At 43.9% G+C, this 19,678-nt stretch overlaps 1 protein-coding gene across 1 annotated transcript in view; it reads left to right on the top strand.

Moving 5' to 3' along the window:
- Positions 1-19,678, top strand: part of LOC106584753 (anoctamin-3) — a 143,874-nt gene that overhangs the window by 35,794 nt on the left and 88,402 nt on the right. The window contains exons 2-6 of the mRNA XM_082968260.1: positions 10,663-10,823; positions 11,101-11,266; positions 17,114-17,253; positions 17,838-17,993; positions 19,439-19,539. Of these exons, the coding sequence (XP_082824386.1) occupies positions 10,663-10,823; positions 11,101-11,266; positions 17,114-17,253; positions 17,838-17,993; positions 19,439-19,539 (724 nt within the window). The remainder of the gene's footprint in view (positions 1-10,662; positions 10,824-11,100; positions 11,267-17,113; positions 17,254-17,837; positions 17,994-19,438; positions 19,540-19,678) is intronic.

Raw genomic sequence — 19,678 nt, 5'->3', positions numbered from 1 at the left:
TCTTATTGGTCAGGAATAGACATGTTGAGGCTAGCTCCAGTCTTATTGGTCAGGGATAGACATGTTGAGGCTAGCTCCAGTCTTATTGGTCAGGAATAGACATGTTGAGGCTAGCTCCAGTCTTATTGGTCAGGGATAGACATGTTGAGGTTAGCTCCAGTCTTATTGGTCAGGGATAGACATGTTGAGGCTAGCTCCAGTCTTATTGGTCAGGGATAGACATGTTGAGGCTAGCTCCAGTCTTATTGGTCAGGGATAGACATGTTGAGGCTAGCTCCAGTCTTATTGGTCAGGGATAGACATGTTGAGGCTAGCTCCAGTCTTATTGGTCAGGGATAGACATGTTGAGGCTAGCTCCAGTCTTATTGGTCAGGGATAGACATGTTGAGGCTAGCTCCAGTCTTATTGGTCAGGGATAGACATGTTGAGGCTAGCTCCAGTCTTATTGGATCAGGGATAGAGATGTTGAGGCTAGCTCCAGTCTTATTGGATCAGGGATAAACATGTTGAGGCTAGCTCCAGTCTTATGAGATTAGCGCCTCTTTCCCCTCAGGAGGCTAAAAAGATTTGGCATAAACCCTCGGATCATCAAAAAGTCCAACAGCTGCACCATCGAGAGCATCTTGACTGGCTGCATCACCATTTCTAAAACATTTATACAAAATAAAACACTAATATATTTTATTAGATAAGTATTCCAGCCCCTGTGTCAGTACAGTGCATTCGGAAAATATTCAGGCCGCTTCAGATTTTCCACATTTTGTTACGTTACAGCCTTATTCTAAAATGTATAAAAAAAAAATTTTGTTGCTTCATCAATCTACACACAATACCCCATAATGACAAAGCAAAAACTTTTTACAAATGTATTACAAATCAAAAACGTATACATCACATTTACATAAGTATTCAGACCCTTTACTCAGTACTTTGTTGAATCACCTTTGGCAGCGATTACAGCATCAAGTCTTCTTGGGTATGACGCAACAAGCTTGGCACACCTGTATTTGGGGAGTTTCTCCCATTCTTCTCTACAGATCCTCTCAATCTCTGTCAATGGGGAGCATTGCTGCACAGCTATTTTCAGATCTCTTCAGAGATGTTCGATCGGGTTCAAGTCCGGGCTCTGGCTGGGCCACTCAAGGGCATTCAGAGATTTGTACCCAAGCCACTGCGTTTTCTTGCCTGTGTGCTTAGGGTTGTTGTCCTGTTGGAAGGTGAACCTTTGCCCCGGTCTGAGGTCCTGAGCTCTCTAGAGCAGGTTTTCATCAAGGATCTCTCTGTACTTTGCTCCGTTCATCTTTCCCTCGATCCTGACTAGTCTCACAGTCCCTGCCGCTGAAAAACATCCCACAGCATAATGCTGCCACCACCATGCTTCACCATAGGGGTAGGGCCAGGTTTCCTCCAGACGCGATGCTTGGTATTCAGGCCAAAGAGTTCAATCTTGGTTTCATCAGACCAGAGAATCTTCTTTCTCATGGTCTGAGAGTCCTTTAGGTGCCTTTAGGAAAACTCAAAGCGGGCAGTCATGTGCCTTTTACTAGTGAGAGGCTTCCGTCTGTCCACTCTAGCATACAGGCCTGAGTGCTGCAGAGATGGTTGTCCTTCTGGAAGGTTCTCCCATCTCCACAGAGGAACTCTGGAGCTCTGTCAGAGTGACCATCGGGTTCTTTGTCACCTCCCTCACCAAGGCCCTTCTCCCCCGATTTTTCAGTTTGGCCGGGCGGCTTGGTGGTTCCAAACTTCTTCCATTTAAGAATGATGGAGGCTACTGTGTTCTTGGGGACCTTCAGTGCTGCAGAACTTTGTTGGTACCCTTCCCCAGATCTGTGCCTCGACACAATCCTTTCTCGGAGCTCTATGGACAATTCCTTTGACCTCATGCACTGTCAACTGTGGGACCTTAAATAGAAAGGTGTGTGCCTTTCCAAATCATGTCCAATCAATTGAATTTACCACCGGTGGACTCCAATCAAGTTGTAGAAACATCTCAAGAATGATCAATGGAATGGAGGCACCTGAGCTCAATTTTGAGTCTCATAGCAAAGTGTCTGAATACTTACGTAAATAAGGTATTTCCCCTTGACAGGATGCTAGTCTATCTCCTGTTTCTGTAGTGTGAGGCAGCTTGATGTACCAGTACACCCCCTGGACAGGACGCTAGTCTATCTCCTGTTTCTGTAGTGTGAGTCAGCTTGATGTACAGTACACCCCCTTGACAGGACGCTAGTCTATCTTCAGTTTCTGTAGTGTGAGTCAGCTTGATGTACCAGGATCTCTATGGCACTGAGCCACTGATCCATTGGAGTAAAGAAGTGAAGGAGAGAGAACAGGAGAGGCTATGTCCTCCACCCTTACATCCACCATTTTTATTTAGTAAGAAACGATTTACTGCTCAAGTCAGCAGATTGCCACAGAGGAAGAGTGGAATTGTGGCACCCACACCTGGGCAAGCCCTCTTTATGGTACCCACACCTGGGCAAGCCCTCTTTATGGCACCCACACCTGGGCAAGCCTTCTTTATGGCACCCACAACTGGGAAAGCCCTTTTTATGGCACCCACACCTGGACAAGCCCTCTTTATGGCACCCACACCTGGGCAAGCCCTCTTTATGGCACCCACACCTGGGCAAGCCTTCTTTATGGCACCCACAACTGGGAAAGCCCTCTTTATGGCACCCACACCTGGGCAAGCCCTCTTTATGGTGCCCATACCTGGGCAAGCCCTCTTTATGGCGCCCACACCTGGGCAAGCCCTCTTTATGGTACCCACACCTGGGCAAGCCCTCTTTATGGTGCCCACAACTGGGCAAGCCCTCTTTATGGTGCCCACAACTGGGCAAGCCCTCTTTATGTTACCCACACCTGGGCAAGCCCTCTTTATGGTGCCCACACCTGGGCAAGCCCTACTTTATGGTACCAACACTTGGGCAAGCCCTCTTTATGGTACCCACACCTGGGCAAGCCCTACTTTATGGTACCAACACCTGGGCAAGCCCTCTTTATGGTACCCACACCTGGGCAAGCCCTCTTTAATCTCCTGATGTACCAGTACACCCCCTGAACAGGTTGCTAGTCTATCTCCTGTTTCTGCAGTGTGAGGCAGCTTGATGTACCAGTACACCACCCTGGACAGGACACTGGTCTATCTCCTGTTTCTGTAGTGAGACAGCTTGATGTACCAGTACACCCCCTGGACAGGATGCTAGTCTATCTCCTGTTTCTGTAGTGAGACAGCTTGATGTACCAGTACACCGCCTGGACAGGACGCTTGTCTATCTCCTGTTTCTGTAGTGTGAGGCAGCTTGATGTACCAGTACACCCCCTGGACAGGACACTGGTCTATCTCCTGTTTCTGTAGTGTGAGGCAGCTTGATGTACCAGTACACCCCCTGAACAGGATGCTAGTCTATCTCCTGTTTCTGTAGTGAGGCAGCTTGATGTACCAGTACACCCCCTGGACAGGACACTGGTCTATCTCCTGTTTCTGTAGTGTGAGGCAGCTTGATGTACCAGTACACCCCCTAGACAGGATGCTAGTCTATCTCCTGTTTCTGTAGTGAGACAGCTTGATGTACCAGTACACCCCCTGGACAGGATGCTAGTCTATCTCCGGTTTCTGTAGTGAGACAGCTTGATGTACCAGTACACCCCCCGGACAGGATGCTAGTCTATCTCCTGTTTCTGTAGTGTGAGTCAGCTTGATGTACCAGTACAGCCCCTGGACAGGATGCTAGTCTATCTCCTGTTTCTGTAGTGAGGCAGCTTGATGTACCAGTACAGCCCCTGGACAGGATGCTAGTCTATCTCCTGTTTCTGTAGTGTGAGTCAGCTTGATGTACCAGTACACCCCCTGGACAGGACGCTAGTCTATCTCCTGTTTCTGTAGTGAGACAGCTTGATGTACCAGTACACCCCCTGGACAGGATGCTAGTCTATCTCCTGTTTCTGTAGTGTGACAGCTTGATGTACCAGTACACCCCCTGGACAGGATGCTAGTCTATCTCCTGTTTCTGTAGCGTGAGGCAGCTTGATGTACCAGTACACCCCCTGAACAGGATGCTAGTGGCAGCTGGATGTATTAGTTTATATAGTAGGGATTCAAATGTTGAAAGCCGATTTTTGAGTGTACAGATGCTATTGCTGTTTACAGATGCCAGTACAGATGCCATTGCTTAGGAGAAATATTTGTTTTAAATGACAATTAGGCCTAATGAATACACACACATATATAGGACAATCAGTTAGTAGGATTAAAACATTGTGTACACAGCATGATGTTGGTGTTGGTTTGCACTCACATACACCATTTGTCGTTGTCAATGTTATCTTATGAACTTGTACCCTTGTTTAAAAATATGTATAAACATTCTATTTCTCTCAGGAACAGAATGAAGTAAATCTCAATTTAGATTTCACATTTGGATTGTTAATGATATGGGTCCAAGAGTCACGACAATGCATGCATTCTTTATTCAGTATTCATGATGTAGCCAAGCCGTTATGGACTGTTAGAGGTTCCTTCACTAGAGCTTTCTTCACTAGAGCTTTCTTCACTAGAGCTTTCTTCACTAGAGCTTTCTTCACTAGAGCTTCCTTCACTAGAGCTTCCATTACTAGAGCTTCCATTACTAGAGCTTCCATTGCTAGACCTTCCTTCACTCGAGCTTCCTTCACTCGAGCTTCCTTCACTAGAGCTTCCATTACTAGAGCTTCCTTCACTAGAGCATCCATTACTAGAGCTTCCTTCACTAGAGCGTCCTTCATTTGATGTATGTGAGGCTGCAGAAGAAAAAAGCAGAGCTGCAGCGTGATTGGTGGATCCCCTGGCCCTGATGCCTTACATCTTTAAATGGGTCTGTTCTCACCCAACAGGAGAGGGAACCCCGGTGAAATCAATGTGTTGAGACAGAAATGAGTTATTGCTACTCTTCTTACAGCAGTGGCACACAGGCCCTGAGGAGATATGAGGGAGGGAGGGAGGGGGAGAGGGGGAGAGAAGGAGGGAGGGAGAGACAGATGAGAGAGGGAGAGACATGAGAGAGGGAGAGAGAGAGATGAGAGAGGGAGAGAGAGATGAGAGAGGGAGAGAGAGATGAGAGAGAGAGAGAGACATAGGAAGAGGGAATGAAAGAAATAGGGGAGGAGAAAAGAGAGTAGAGATGAAGGGGGGGGCTTAAGAGAAAGAAAGAGACCAAGCGAGAAGGAGAGATAATTACCAATGCAGCTATGTAGCTGAGCACTGCAGAAGGTCGCCGAGAGAATTCCTGGTGACGCTGGAGGTGAATAGGGAGTCCTCTGGTGCTGTGGTGTAATAGAGGGCTTCAGAAAGCTCTACATCCCAAATGACACCCTATTCCCTAAAAATAGAAGAATGTAATTTTATTGTAATTTTAATTTAAAAAAAATATATTTCACCTTTATTTAACCAGGTAAGCTAGTTGAGAACAAGTTCTCATTTGCAACTGCGACCTGGCCAAGATAAAGCAAAGCAGTTCGACACATAAAACAACACAGAGTTACACATGGAATAAAAACATACAATCAATAATACAGTAGAAAAAAAAGAAAACAAAAAGTCTATATACAGTGAGTGCAAATGAGGTAAGATAAGGGAGTTAAGGCAATAAATAGGCCATGGTGGCAAAGTAATTACAATATTGCAATTAAACACTGGAGTGATAGATGTGCAGAAGATGAATGTGCAAGTATAGATACTGGGGTGCAAAGGAGCAAGATAAATAAATAAATAAATAACAGTATGGGAATGAAGTAGATAGATGGGCTGTTTACAGATGGGCTATGTACAGGTGCAGTGATCTGTGAGCTGCTCTGACAGCTGGTGCTTAAAGCTAGTGAGGGAGATAAGTGTTTCCAGTTTCAGAGATTTTTGTAGTTCGTTCCAGTCATTGGCAGCAGAGAAGGAAAGGCGACCAAAGGAGGAATTGGCTTTGGGGGTGACCAGAGATATACCTGCTGGAGCGCGTGCTACGAGTGGGTGCTGCTATGGTGACCAGTGAGCTGAGATAAAGCGGGGCTTTACCTAGCAAAGACTTGTAGATGACCTGGAGCCAGTGTGTTTGGCGACGAGTATGAAGCGAGGGCCAATCAACGAGAGCGTACAGATCGCAGTGGTGGGTAGTGTATGGGGCTTTGGTGACAAAACGGATGGCACTGTGATAGACTGCATCCAATTTGTTGAGTAGAGTGTTGGAGGCTATTTTATAGATGACATCGCCGAAGTCGAGGATCGGTAGGATGGTCAGTTTTACGAGGGTATGTTTGGCAGCGTGAGTGAAGGATTCTATTTGGGACGCGGTCTAAGACATTTCACTCTAAACGTGTCAGGAAAAAGGGGGGCCTGGTTATAATGAATAGAGTGAAGGATGGAATGAGGAAAGTGCTTTCATCGCTGCTCATTTATGATGTTAATTAGCTATTGAATGACTCTGTACATGTTTTAATTAGTTACACCAGTATCACTGTGTCTGGTAGGATGGTAGAGTCAGACAGTATCACTGTGTCTGGTAGGATGGTAGAGTCAGACAGTATCACTGTGTCTGGTAGGATGGTAGAGTCAGACAGTATCACTGTGTCTGGTAGGATGGTACAGTCAGACAGTATCACTGTGTCTGGTAGGATGGTAGAGTCAGACAGTATCACTGTGTCTGGTAGGATGGTACAGTCAGACAGTATCACTGTGTCTGGTAGGATGGTAGAGTCAGACAGTATCACTGTGTCTGGTAGGATGGTAGAGTCAGACAGTATCACTGTGTCTGGTAGGATGGTAGAGTCAGACAGTATCACTGTGTCTGGTAGGATGGTAGAATCAGACAGTATCACTGTGTCTGGTAGGATGGTAGAGTCAGACAGTATCACTGTGTCTGGTAGGATGGTAGAGTCAGACAGTATCACTGTGTCTGGTAGGATGGTAGAGTCAGACAGTATCACTGTGTCTGGTAGGATGGTAGAGTCAGACAGTATCACTGTGTCTGGTCTGAGGACGTTAAATAAAATGGCAGGCACTGAGGGGGGGGGGGGTCATTGTCTGTGTCCCAAAGGGAACCCTATTCCTGATGTAGTGCAGTACTTTTAATCAGGGTCCATAGGGCCTCTGGTCTAAAGTAGTGCACTATATATAGGGAATAGGGTGCCAATAGGCTCTGGTCTAAAGTAGTGCACTATATATAGGGAATAGGGTGCCAATAGGCTCTGGTCTAAAGTAGTACACTATGTAGGGAATAGGGTGCCATTTGGGATTACAGTCTATGATTTCTTCATCCGTTCACACACTCATCTCTGTGATGTCAGAATAACCTTGCAGCTGACCGCTGCCTGTAACATCCATGATAATAACATGAGATAATAAAATATTGCTTTTATAATTAGTGCTGGTCAGAGTGCTGATCTAGGATTAGGTCCCCTCTAATCCATATAATCGTATTCATTATGAGTCATCTAAATTAAGGTAAAATGTATCCTATATCAGCACTCCTACTGTGACAATACTGGCCCTGATTCTGTAATTTAAATAACTGTTATAATTAGCTGAACATTCTCGCTAGTTTGCAATGCATACACTCCCCCCCCAAAAAATATAGATGTACTACTGTAAAGTGGTTGTTCCACTGGATATCATAAGGTGAATGCATCAATTTGTAAGTCGCTCTGGATAAGAGTGTCTGCTAAATGACGTAAAATGTAAATGTAAATGGTATCAAGGGACCTAACGTGTTCCAGGAAAACATTCCCACACCATTACACCACCACCACTACCAGCCTGTACCGTTAACACCAGGCAGGACAGGTCCATGGACTCATGCTGCTTATGCCAAATCCTGACTCTGCCATCAGCATGACGTAACAGGAACTGGTATCTGTCGGACCGGGTAATGTTTTTCCACTCCTCATTTGTGCGGTGTTGGTGATGGCGTGTCCACTGGAGCCACTTCTTCTTGTTTTTAGCTGATAGGAGTGAAACCCAGTGTGGGCGTCTGCTGTAATAACCATCCACGACAAGGACCGTCGAGTTGTGTGTTTTGAGATGCTGTTCTACACACCACTGTTGTACTGTACCTTAATGTGTCTGTTTGTGGCTCGTCTGTTAGCTTGCATGATTCCTGCCATTCTCCTTCCACCTCTCATCAACAAGCTGTTTTTCACCCACAGGACTGGTGCTGACTGGATGTTTTTCTGTTTGTCTCACCGTTCTCAGTAAACCCTAGACACTGTCGTGCGTGAAAATCCCAGGAGACCAGCTGTTTCTGAGATACTGGAACCGGTGCACCTGGCACCGACGATCATACCACGCTCAAAGTTGCTTAGGTCACCAGTTTTTCCCATTCTAACGTTCAATCAAACAGTAACTGAATGCCTCAATGCCTGTCTGCCTGCTTTATATAGAGTAGCAAGCCACGGCCATGTGACTGTCTGTAGGAGCGAACCATTTTCGTGAACGGGGCGGTGTACCTAATAAACTGGTCACTGAGTGTATACTGATGCTGATGGGAGGGTAGTAGTAGATGTACGGCTCTGATGCTGATGTACTCCTACATGAAGTAGTATTGTGTTGGTATGTGATTTGATGGGAGGTTTGAGGGTACACTGACGGTAATACACTCCTACTTGAAGTATGACACCATGTGACCATGACACTGTGTCACCATGTCGCCATGACACCATGACACCATGTCACACCCGGACACCATGACACCATGTCACCATGTTTCCATGACACCATGACACACCTGGACACCATGACACCATTTCACCATGACACCATGACACTATTTCACCATGACACCATGACACCATGACACCATGACACCATTTCACCATGACACCATGACACTATTTCACCATGACACCATAGCACCATGTCATCGTGTCACCATGTCACCATGACACCATGTCATCGTGTCACCATGTCACCATGACACCATGTCATCGTGTCACCATGACACCCTGACTCCTTGACAGGAGGGACCCCTGAGTGATTGGAGTCATTCCCCCCTCCTCCTATCCACTCACTGTCTCTCCGACACCTCCCCCTCTCTCCTCTCAGAGGGGCGGTGGTAACAGCAGGACAGTAACTGGGGGAATGCTGGTTCAAACCCAAAGGGAAAATAAGGCAATTAGAGGGTTGATGGTATCAGAATCTCAGGGTGCCAACTACTGCCATTAACTACTGCCATTATTAACTACTGCCATTAACTACTGCCATTATTAACAACTGCCATTAACTACTGCCATTAACTACTGCCATTATTAACAACTGCCATTAACTACTGCCATTAACTACTGCCATTATTAACAACTGCCATTAACTACTGCCATTAACTACTGCCATTAATAACAACTGCCATTAACTACTGCCATTAACTACTGCCATTATTAACTACTGCCATTAACAACTGCCATTAACAACTGCCATTAACTACTGCCATTAACTACTGCCATTATTAACTACTGCCATTAACTACTGCCATTAACTACTGCTATTATTAACTACTGCCATTAACAACTGCCATTAACAACTGCCATTAACTACTGCCATTATTAACAACTGCCATTAACTACTGCCATTATTAACAACTGCCATTAACTACTGCCATTATTAACAACTGCCATTAACTACTGCCATTAACTAATGCCATTATTAACAACTGCCATTAACTACTGCCATTAACTACTGCTATTATTAACTACTGCCATTAACTACTGCCATTAACTACTGCCATTATTAACTACTGCCATTAACTACTGCTATTATTAACTACTGCCATTAACTACTGCCATTAACTACTGCCATTATTAACAACTGCCATTGACTACTGCCATTAACTACTGTGTCATGGTAGTCGTAAGGAGAGGACCAAAACGCAGCGGGAATATGTACACTCATCTTCTTTATTACGGACAAAGAAGGAAAAACCCAAAACAAACACGTATACGAAACACAACGACGAATAACAGGCCAGTAAGGCACAAAGCTATACACAACACAATCTCCCACAAACTAACAGGTGAAAACAGGCGACCTAAGTATGACTCTCAATCAGCAACAACGATGTACAGCTGTTCCTGATTGAGAATCATACCAGGCCAACACAGAAATACAAAACTAGAACAGCCCCTTAGAAATACAAACACAAGAACATACCCAACACCCCGAACCACCTAAATCAACTACCCCCTCTACATCGACACTTACACCAAAAACCCCAGAAACACTCTACACAAAATATCCCTCTATCTAAACACGTACACAAAACCATGAAAACAAATACCCTCTGCCACGTCCTGACCAAACTACAATAACAAATAGACCCCTTTACTGGTCAGGACGTGACATACTGCCATTGACTACTACAATTAACTACTGCCATTGACTACTGCCATTTACTACTGCCATTGACAACTATAATTGACTACTGTCATTGACTACTACAATTGACTACTGCCATTGGCTTACTGCCATTGATTACTGCCATTGTGCCCTTGAGCAACTTAACCCAAGCAGCTGACCCAGTGCTGCTCCCAGCCTATGATGGTGTCCGGGTTAGGGGAACAACACAAGAGAGCAAAGACTCTGATTCACATTGGACAATTCAATTAATTCATTCATTAATCTCTCTCTCCCTCTCTCTTTCCCTCCAGGTATGCACACAAGCATCAGTGAGATCCTGAAGGAGAAGACCCTGAAGCCGTCCCGTCGTAGCCTGCCCTGCCTGGCCCAGAGCCAAACCCACCCACAGAACATCAACCACTTCCTGTCCATGCCCCTCACCCCCGACGACAAGCCCCAGACACACCCACAGGCAGGGATTTTTATCACGATAATTAGGTCACGATCAGTGTTGACCAGTCAATTCAGAAAGTAAAACCAAATTCCAATTTCAATCCCAAAGTTAGATTTAACATCTTTCTCATTTAGACTTGCACTTAACATGCAAAGAGAGGGGTGGAGCTACCGCCCTGCTTCCGCTCCTCGTTCTACTGTTTTTATAGTCTTTTCTAGTATTCTTTTAACCTAGATTTTATATTTTAATCGCGATTCTCAACTAAATATATGTCTTCTTCCACCTCTAACCTCAGGACCATCTGCAGTCAGTGCCTCAACTCCAGGTTCAGGACCAGGCCCAGCTGGCTGACCCCTGGCTACAGCACCAGGCCCAGGACCACTGCCAGATCCAGGCACAACACACCCAACCTCTGACCCACAGTCACAGCACTTCCTGCACCCTCATCTCCTCCAAGACAGGTCAGTCAGTCGGTCGGTCAGCTGGTCGGTCAGCTGGTCGATCAGTCGGTCGGTCAGTTGGTCGATCGGTCGGTCAGTTGGTTGATTGGGCTGTCTGTCTGTCCGTCCGTCTGTCTCTGTCCCCCCACAGCCTGACGGAGATCTATACATGTATAAACACCAAAAATAAAAGCAGCAGACGCTTTTATCCACAGTGACTTGCAGTGCCGTTACTACAGTGCATGCAGTTTTATTGTGTATGTGATTCCTGCAGGAAGTAAACCCACAACACTAGTTCTAATGAGGCCGTAGAGGGTTGAGGTAGGGGGAGACCATTATCGTCTAACGAGGTCATTGTAGTGTGATGCAGGGGGAGACCATTATCGTCAATCGAGGTCATTGTGGTGTGATGCAGGGGGAGACCATTATCGTTTAACGAGGTCATTGTGGTGTGATGCAGGGGGAGACCATTATCGTTTAACGAGGTCATTGTAGTGTGATGCAGTGGGAGACCATTATCGTCTAATGAGGTCATTGTAAGTTGATGCAGGGGAGACCATTATCGTCTAATGAGGTCATTGTAGGTTGATGCAGGGGGAGACCATTATCGTCTAACGAGGTCATTGTGGTGTGATGTAGGAGGAGACCATTATCATCTAACGAGGTCATTGTAGGTTGATGCAGGGGGAGACCATTATCGTCTAACGAGGTCATTGTAGGTTGATGCAGGGGGAGACCATTATCGTCTAACGAGGTCATTGTAGGTGTGATGCAATGGGAGACCATTAACACTGTCAGCCACAGCATCATGACATATATTGATGGTCCTCTCTCTGCACTATAATTTCTACTGTTTATCATGGACTGTTTACTGTTCATCATATGATAAATACATAATCCACTGAATAGACTGGTACTTAATGTACCGTCATGTAAGATTTGTTTATGACAATTCTGAATGCAATCGCAGGAAAATCACTTTTGAAAGAAGTTTTGGATGGGGATCCCAGCTTTCCATTGCTGCCACGTTTATTTTTCTACTCCTAAAATTGAGGGGGTGGCATGATTAATGCATGGCTGATTCAGAGGTGTTGGGTTAAATGCGGAAGACACATTTCAGTTGAATGCATTCAGTTGTACAACTGACTAGGTATCCCCCTTTCCCTTTCCCTTTAGACGCAACATATCTCTTACAGGGGCAATGGCGTCTTAAAAGGGCAATGACAAACACTACATGGACAAAAGTATATTTCAGCCACACCCGTTGCTGACAGGTGTATAAAATTGAGCACACAACCATGCAATCTCCATAGTCAAACATTGGCAGTAGAATGGCCCATACTGAAGAGCTCAGTGACTGAAGAGCTCAGTGACTTACAATACCACCTTTCCAACAGGTCAGTTTGTCAAATTTCTGCTCTGCTAGAGCTGTGGAAATGTCTAGGAGCAACAACGGCTTAGCCACGAAGTGGTAGGCCACACAAGCTCACAGAACGGGACCGCCAAGGGCTGAAGCTTGTAAAAATCATCTGTCCTCTGTTGCAACACTCACTACCAAGTTCCAAACTGCCTCTGGAAGCAATGTCAGTGTAACAGTTTTGCTTCCGTCCCTCTCCTCGCCCCTACCTAGTCTCGAACCAGGGACCCTCTGCACACATCAACAACTGACACCCACGAAGCATCGTTACCCATCGCTCCACAAAAGCCGTGGCCCTTGCACAGCAAGGGGAACACCTACTTCAAGGTCTCAGAGCGAGTGACGTCACCGATTGAAACGCTATTAGCTCGCACCCCGCCAACTAGCTAGCAATTTCACACCGGTTACATCAGCACAAAAACTGTTTGTCGGGAGCTTCATGAAATGGGTTTCTATAGCCGACCAGCCGTACACAAGCCTATAATCACCATGCGCAATGCCAAGCGTCGGCTGGAGTGGTGTAAAGCTTGCCACCATTGGACTCTGGAGCAGTGGAAATGCGTTCTCTGGAGTGATGAATCACGCTTCACAATGTGGCAGTCCGATGGACAAATCTGGGTTTGGCACTATGCCCCAATGCATAGTGCCAAGGGATGGCCCTTTCTTGTTTCAGCATGACAATGCCCCCGTGCACAAAGCGAGGTCCATACATACATTTGTTTTTTAGATCTGTGTGGAAGAACTTGACTGGCCCTGACCTCAACCCCATCAAACACCTTTGGGATGAATTGGAACGTCGACTGCGAGGCAGGCCCAATCGCCCGACATCAGTGCCTGATCTCACTAATGCTCTTGTGGCTGAATGGAAGCAAGTCCCCGCAGCAATGTTCCAACATCTAGTGGGAAGCTTTTCCAGAAGAGTGGAGACTGTTATAGCAACAAAGGGGGGGGACCAACTCTATATTAATGACCATGATTTTGTAATGAAATGTTCGACGAGCAGGTGTGCAGATACTGTTGGCCAGAAACCAACAAAATTAAAACATTTGAGTGAATAATAATTAATAATAATTTCAAAATAATAACGAATAATAACAATCAGGATGTTGTGTCCAATGAATGATGTATATAATCCCTGTTTTTCTGATGCTATGTATTGGCCATTGAGAGGCTTTGACGCCACCGGTTGGCCATATTGGTACTCCCCAGTAGGAGCAGTCCACCATAGGAATAGGAATGAATGGAATTCTACAGTATTTCAATGAAATGTTTCAAGGACAAAATTACATGTATTTAAGAATTGTTCTTGTTGTAGGTCAGACAGTAACATTAGTACTCTCTGAAAATAAGACTTTAAAGATTATTTGTATGTTTAGCTCACATAATCTAATTTAAAAGTATGCATTAAAGTGTCTGTAATAGAATAAAGGTGTCAAAAAAGAATGTAGACTAAACATTAATAAATGTATTTATATATAGCTTCCAAACATGTTTTACAAATGAGGAGAACTAAGATGGCTGTGCGGTGGCTTCAGTACAGCGCCCCCTGTCAGTCATCCAGGGTTTATACATATCATTGTGTCCAATGGGGTAAATGCAGATGGACCAATCCCATGCTTCTGTCTTTCTATTTATAGTCACTATGCTGCATCAGTTGGGTTACAGGTAATAATGCCTATTGCTAATAGCACATCTGATGATAATATTTATATATATTTTTTTTCCAATATGTTATTGGACTCATTTCTGGAGGTGGAAATTATATTTTAGATGATGTTGGCATCATCATTTAAAAAAAAAAATATCATTTTGGAGTAGAATGTCCATTTTAAAGTCTCCAGAACTGAGCTTCGCAGTCCTTCTACATAAAAAATAATCCCTAAGCAAGGTGACTGGAATTGGTAATCATGTACAAAATTGATCCTCTTTCCCTAAAAGCTTGATGGTCATTTTGCCCCCCCCCGCAGACAATCGACCTGAGATCGACTTAAGTTTCAGTCATGGGATTTTTGTTGTTGTTGCTTGAACCCCTGTGATAACATGTTATAGGGGTTTTATTCATTGTTGGCCGACTGTATACTTCTATTATGTACCGTATTAGAAAATATGAAGTGGATATTCAATTGGCAGATCCAAAGGTTATGCTTAGACATAAGGGTTAATGAACCACCATCCAGAACCATTACAAAATCTACTATTTTTACATAGATTTTCATAGTGACAGTGACTGCTTACACATAATATGAATTTGAAATGATTGTGAGACAGCTTCAGGAGGTAGGGAGGTGTAATGTGGCGGCTGCCGATGAAGGCTGTCACCACTGAGGGGAAAATTATGCAGCGGTGTGGTGAAAAACATACCACATTGAGACTCTGTGGAGTAGTTAAATGTCACTGCAGTAGGGAGAAGAAAAAAATCATTCACCTCTAACGATGAAATGTGTAGCAGTAGGAGAATTCACTCAAAAGACCATTCACGTTCAAATGAGTAGTTTAGCATGACTCAGAAGTCTTTGTGCATCCCAAATTGCACCCTATTCCCCTACATAGTGCACTACTTTGCACCTAGGGCTCTGGTCGAAAGTAGTGCACTGTCTAGGTAACAGCCTCTGTCTATTCTGAGCACGATCCGAGCAGAGAAAAATATACCCTGGTGTCAGATCCGTTTGTGCCGTCAGATCTGGGAGAAGGCTAGTTAAAAATACGATCATGATGCAGGACTCGTGGAACTAACGTTCCCCGTCTCTCGAGATCACGTTTGGGTCATCGCTAAAGATATGAGAGGATCCAAAAGATCTGAGCTCTGTCTGAAAATCCCCCCCTCGTTTGGATTAAAGAAAACAGATAAAACTTTCCAGGCTTCTTTCAGACTCTGGCGATGGCAGAACGACTGACATGATTTAGCTTTGAACTCCCACTCATCCTTTCCCCCTGATGCTTCCATAGGGGTGGTGTCCCAAATGGCTCCCTATTCCCTATGTAGTGCACTACTTTAGACCAGAGCTCTATGGACACTTTGGTCAACAGTAGTGCACCACTTTTTAGGGAATAGGGTGTCATTTGGGACGCAGGCCCAGAGTAGAAACGCTTCACAGAATTAACACTGATCTTTCTCCCACCTCCATACATGACATTGATTGTTATAAAGTTCACTTTAATAATGTTTGCATATCTTTCACTACTCATCTCATATGTACAGTTGAAGTAGGAAATTTACATACACCGTAGCCAAATACGTTAAAACTCAGTTTTTCACAATTCCTGACATTTAATCCTAGTAAAACTTCCATGTTTAAGGTCAGTTAGGATCACCAATTTATTTTAAGAATGTGAAATGTCAGAATAATAGTAGAGAGAATGATTTATTTTTTATGTTTACATATCTTGCATTAGTCATCTCATATTGTAACGGGTGTCGTATGAAGTAGACCAAGGTGCAGCGGGAAAATGTATACTCATCTTCTTATTTATTATAAAAGAAGGAAAAACCAGAAGAAACACGTATACAAAAACGAACGAACGCCACTAAACAGTCCCGTCAGGTGCTACATACACTAAACAGGAAATAACTACCCACAATTCCCGTAACCAAAACACCCCTATACATAGGACCTTCAATCAGAGGCAACGAGGAACAGCTGCCTCCAATTGAAGGACAAATCAATAAACTAAACATAGAACTAGAAAGACTAGACTAGAACATAGAAATATACTAACATAGAACATAAACCAAAACCCCGGAACACTCTAATCAAACACCCCTCTACAAAACACATAGCCCAACAAACCCTGAAACACTCTAAACAAACACCCCCTGCCACGTCCTGACCAAACTAATACAACAAATAACCCCTTTACTGGTCAGGACGTGACACATATGTATATACCGTATTCTATAAAATCTATTGCATCTTAGTCTATGCCTCTTTTACATTGCTCATCCTTATATTTATATATTCTTATTCCATTCCTTTACTTCGATTTGTGTGTATTGGGTATTTGTTGTGGAATTGTTAGATATTACTTGTTAGATATTGCTGCACTGTTGGGAACTAGAAGCGCAAGCATTTCACTACACTCGCAATAACATCTGCTAACCATGTGTATGTGACCAATACAATGTGATTAGATTTGATTGAAGCCAAACAAATACAGGTAACTACATTACCAGTTGGTTAGAGTGCAGCACTAACAATGCTAAGGTTGTGACTGCAATTCCTAAAGCAACAACATAGTGTAGGCATATGGGGATCATAGGGTTTGCTAACCGGCACAGTCTAGTACTGTACTCCCTGTCCTGTCCACTTCACCACCTCGTGTACTGTGTTTGTCTGTCTTTGGCAGAAGCTGTGAAGGACCGTTATGTATAGAAGGAATAGCAATGTTCAAGCATTACCTTTTATACCTACAGTAACAACATGTCCTGACCACTGCTCGTTCGGTCTGTCTAGGTCTGGCAGAAGCTGTCAAGGACCACTACGAGGAGGAGGCAGAAGCTAGTACGTACGAGGCAGGAAGGACAGACGAGTCGTTTCTCATTCAGAAACCTGCCACCCGAGCTAAATTAGAGGCACGCGTAGATTCGCTTCAGGTACCCCATGCATGTGTATGCTCACACACACACACACACACACACACACACACACACACACACACACACACACACACACACACACACACACACACACACACACACACACACACACATAGACACACACACACACACACACACACACACACACACACACACACACACACACACACACACACACACACACACACACACACACACACACACAGACACACAGACATAGACACACACACACACACACACACACACACACACACACACACACACACACACACACACACAGACACACACACACACATAGACACACACATAGACACACACACGTAGACACATACACACACACACACATAGACACACACAGACACCCACACACACACACACACACACACACACACACACACACACACACACACACACACACACACACACACACACACACACACACACACACCCTCACACAATAACCCGAATGATATTGCACCAATCTTTTTCAATATCTCACAGTTATGCAGCTTATGAATGGGTTGTGAATGCCTTATGTAGGTACCCTAATCAGTATTATTGATAAAAACATATTTCCATAGGGGACCAACCCGGGGCAGCCGTCCGGTCTGCTGTTCAGAGATGGGAAGAAGCGTATCGATTACATCCTGGTGTATAAGAAGTCCAGTCCTCTGGTGGAAAAGAGAGTCACCTTTGAAAGGAACCTGAGAGCTGAGGGGCTAATGCTGGAGAAAGAGGTAGGGTAGACCTACATGCTCTGATATACTATAGTATACAGGAAATACCTGGTGTCGTTGTACTCCAGTCCACATATTGAGTGTCTCGGTCTCTAGTGCGATCTCCAGAGTGGCTCTATTTCTCTAAAGAATCTAAAAAGATGAACACAGAAATACTGGATATTTTTGAACTCTTATTATGGTCTTGAAATGGACTCACATTTTTGGGGTCATGGTCTTGTCCACCTCCCAGTCTTGGTCTTGACTCGGCCCCCCCTACGGTCTCGGTCTTGACTCGCCCCCCCTCTTGTCTTGGTCTTGACTCAGCCTCCCCCTCTTGTCTTGGTCTTGACTCAGCCTCACCCACCTCAAAGACAGTGGGGGAGGGGGGGAGGGGGGGAGGCCGAGTCAATGTAGTACATTACTGCTTTCTACTACAATGCCATTAATGTAGCACATTACTACTGTATACTACAACTACATTAAGATTCTACATTACTACTGTATACAACAACTACATTAATATAGTATACATTAATACAGCCTTCCCTGTGGCTCAGTTGACAGAGCATGGTGTTTGCAACGCCAGCATGGTGTGTGCAACGCCAGGGTTGTGGGTTCGATTCCCACGGGGGGCCAGAATGGAAAAAAATGTATGAAATGTATGCTCTGGATAAGAGCGTCTGCTAAATGACTAAAATGTAAAACATTTTACATATTCTACTACTGTAAACCACAATTACATTATTATTGTAAATACTATAGTACTGTATACTACAACTACATTAATATAGTACATTACTACTGTATACTACAACTACGTTAATAAAGTACATTACTACAGTATGCTATAACTACATTAATTTAATACATTACTGCTGTATACTACAACTACATTAATATAGTACATTACTACTGTATTTTATAACTACATTAATTTAGTACATTACTACTGTATACTGCAACTACATTAATATTTTACATTACTACTGTATACTACAAATACATTAATATAGTACATTACTACTGTATATTACAACTACATTAATATAGTACATTACTACTGTATACTATAACTACATTAATATAGTGCATACTCTACTACTGTATACTATAACTACATTAATATAGTACATTACTACTGTATACTACAACTACATTAATATAGTACATACTCTGCTACTGTATGCTATAACTACATGAATATAGTACATACTCTTTCCCATATTCTCCCTTCAGCTCTGTATTAATGACAAAGTTTCTCTTTGTCTTTGTATCTGGTTACAGAAACTAGTCTGAAGCCCATTTTTTGACAATGCCTTGAATTTGTTTTTACAGCTTTTATTCAGCTATTTGGTAAATAATAAGTGCTGTGGCACTCGTGAGTATTTTCTCAAATATCGTCATCAGATTGTTAGATATTTGTTTTTGTCACAAGCTAATTTCTAGTTTTGTGCCCTCTAAAGCCGTCTCTGACCAACACCGACATCATGTTTGTGAAGATCCATGCTCCGTGGGACACTCTCTGTAAATACGCTGAGCAGATGAATATCAGAATGCCATTCAGGTAGCACTTCCTATGAATACCTTCTTCATAATGCATTATAAACACATTTATAAGGTTTATGAGCAATATACATAATGCATTATAATGCACGACATAAGCGTTAATAACTGCTCATAAACATCTATAACAACAGCACGTT

Source organism: Salmo salar, chromosome 23 (genome assembly GCF_965601325.2).
Source record: "Salmo salar chromosome 23, fSalSal1, whole genome shotgun sequence".
In the NCBI taxonomy this organism is placed as follows: domain Eukaryota; kingdom Metazoa; phylum Chordata; class Actinopteri; order Salmoniformes; family Salmonidae; genus Salmo; species Salmo salar.
This window is presented reverse-complemented; position numbering and strand designations above follow the sequence as displayed.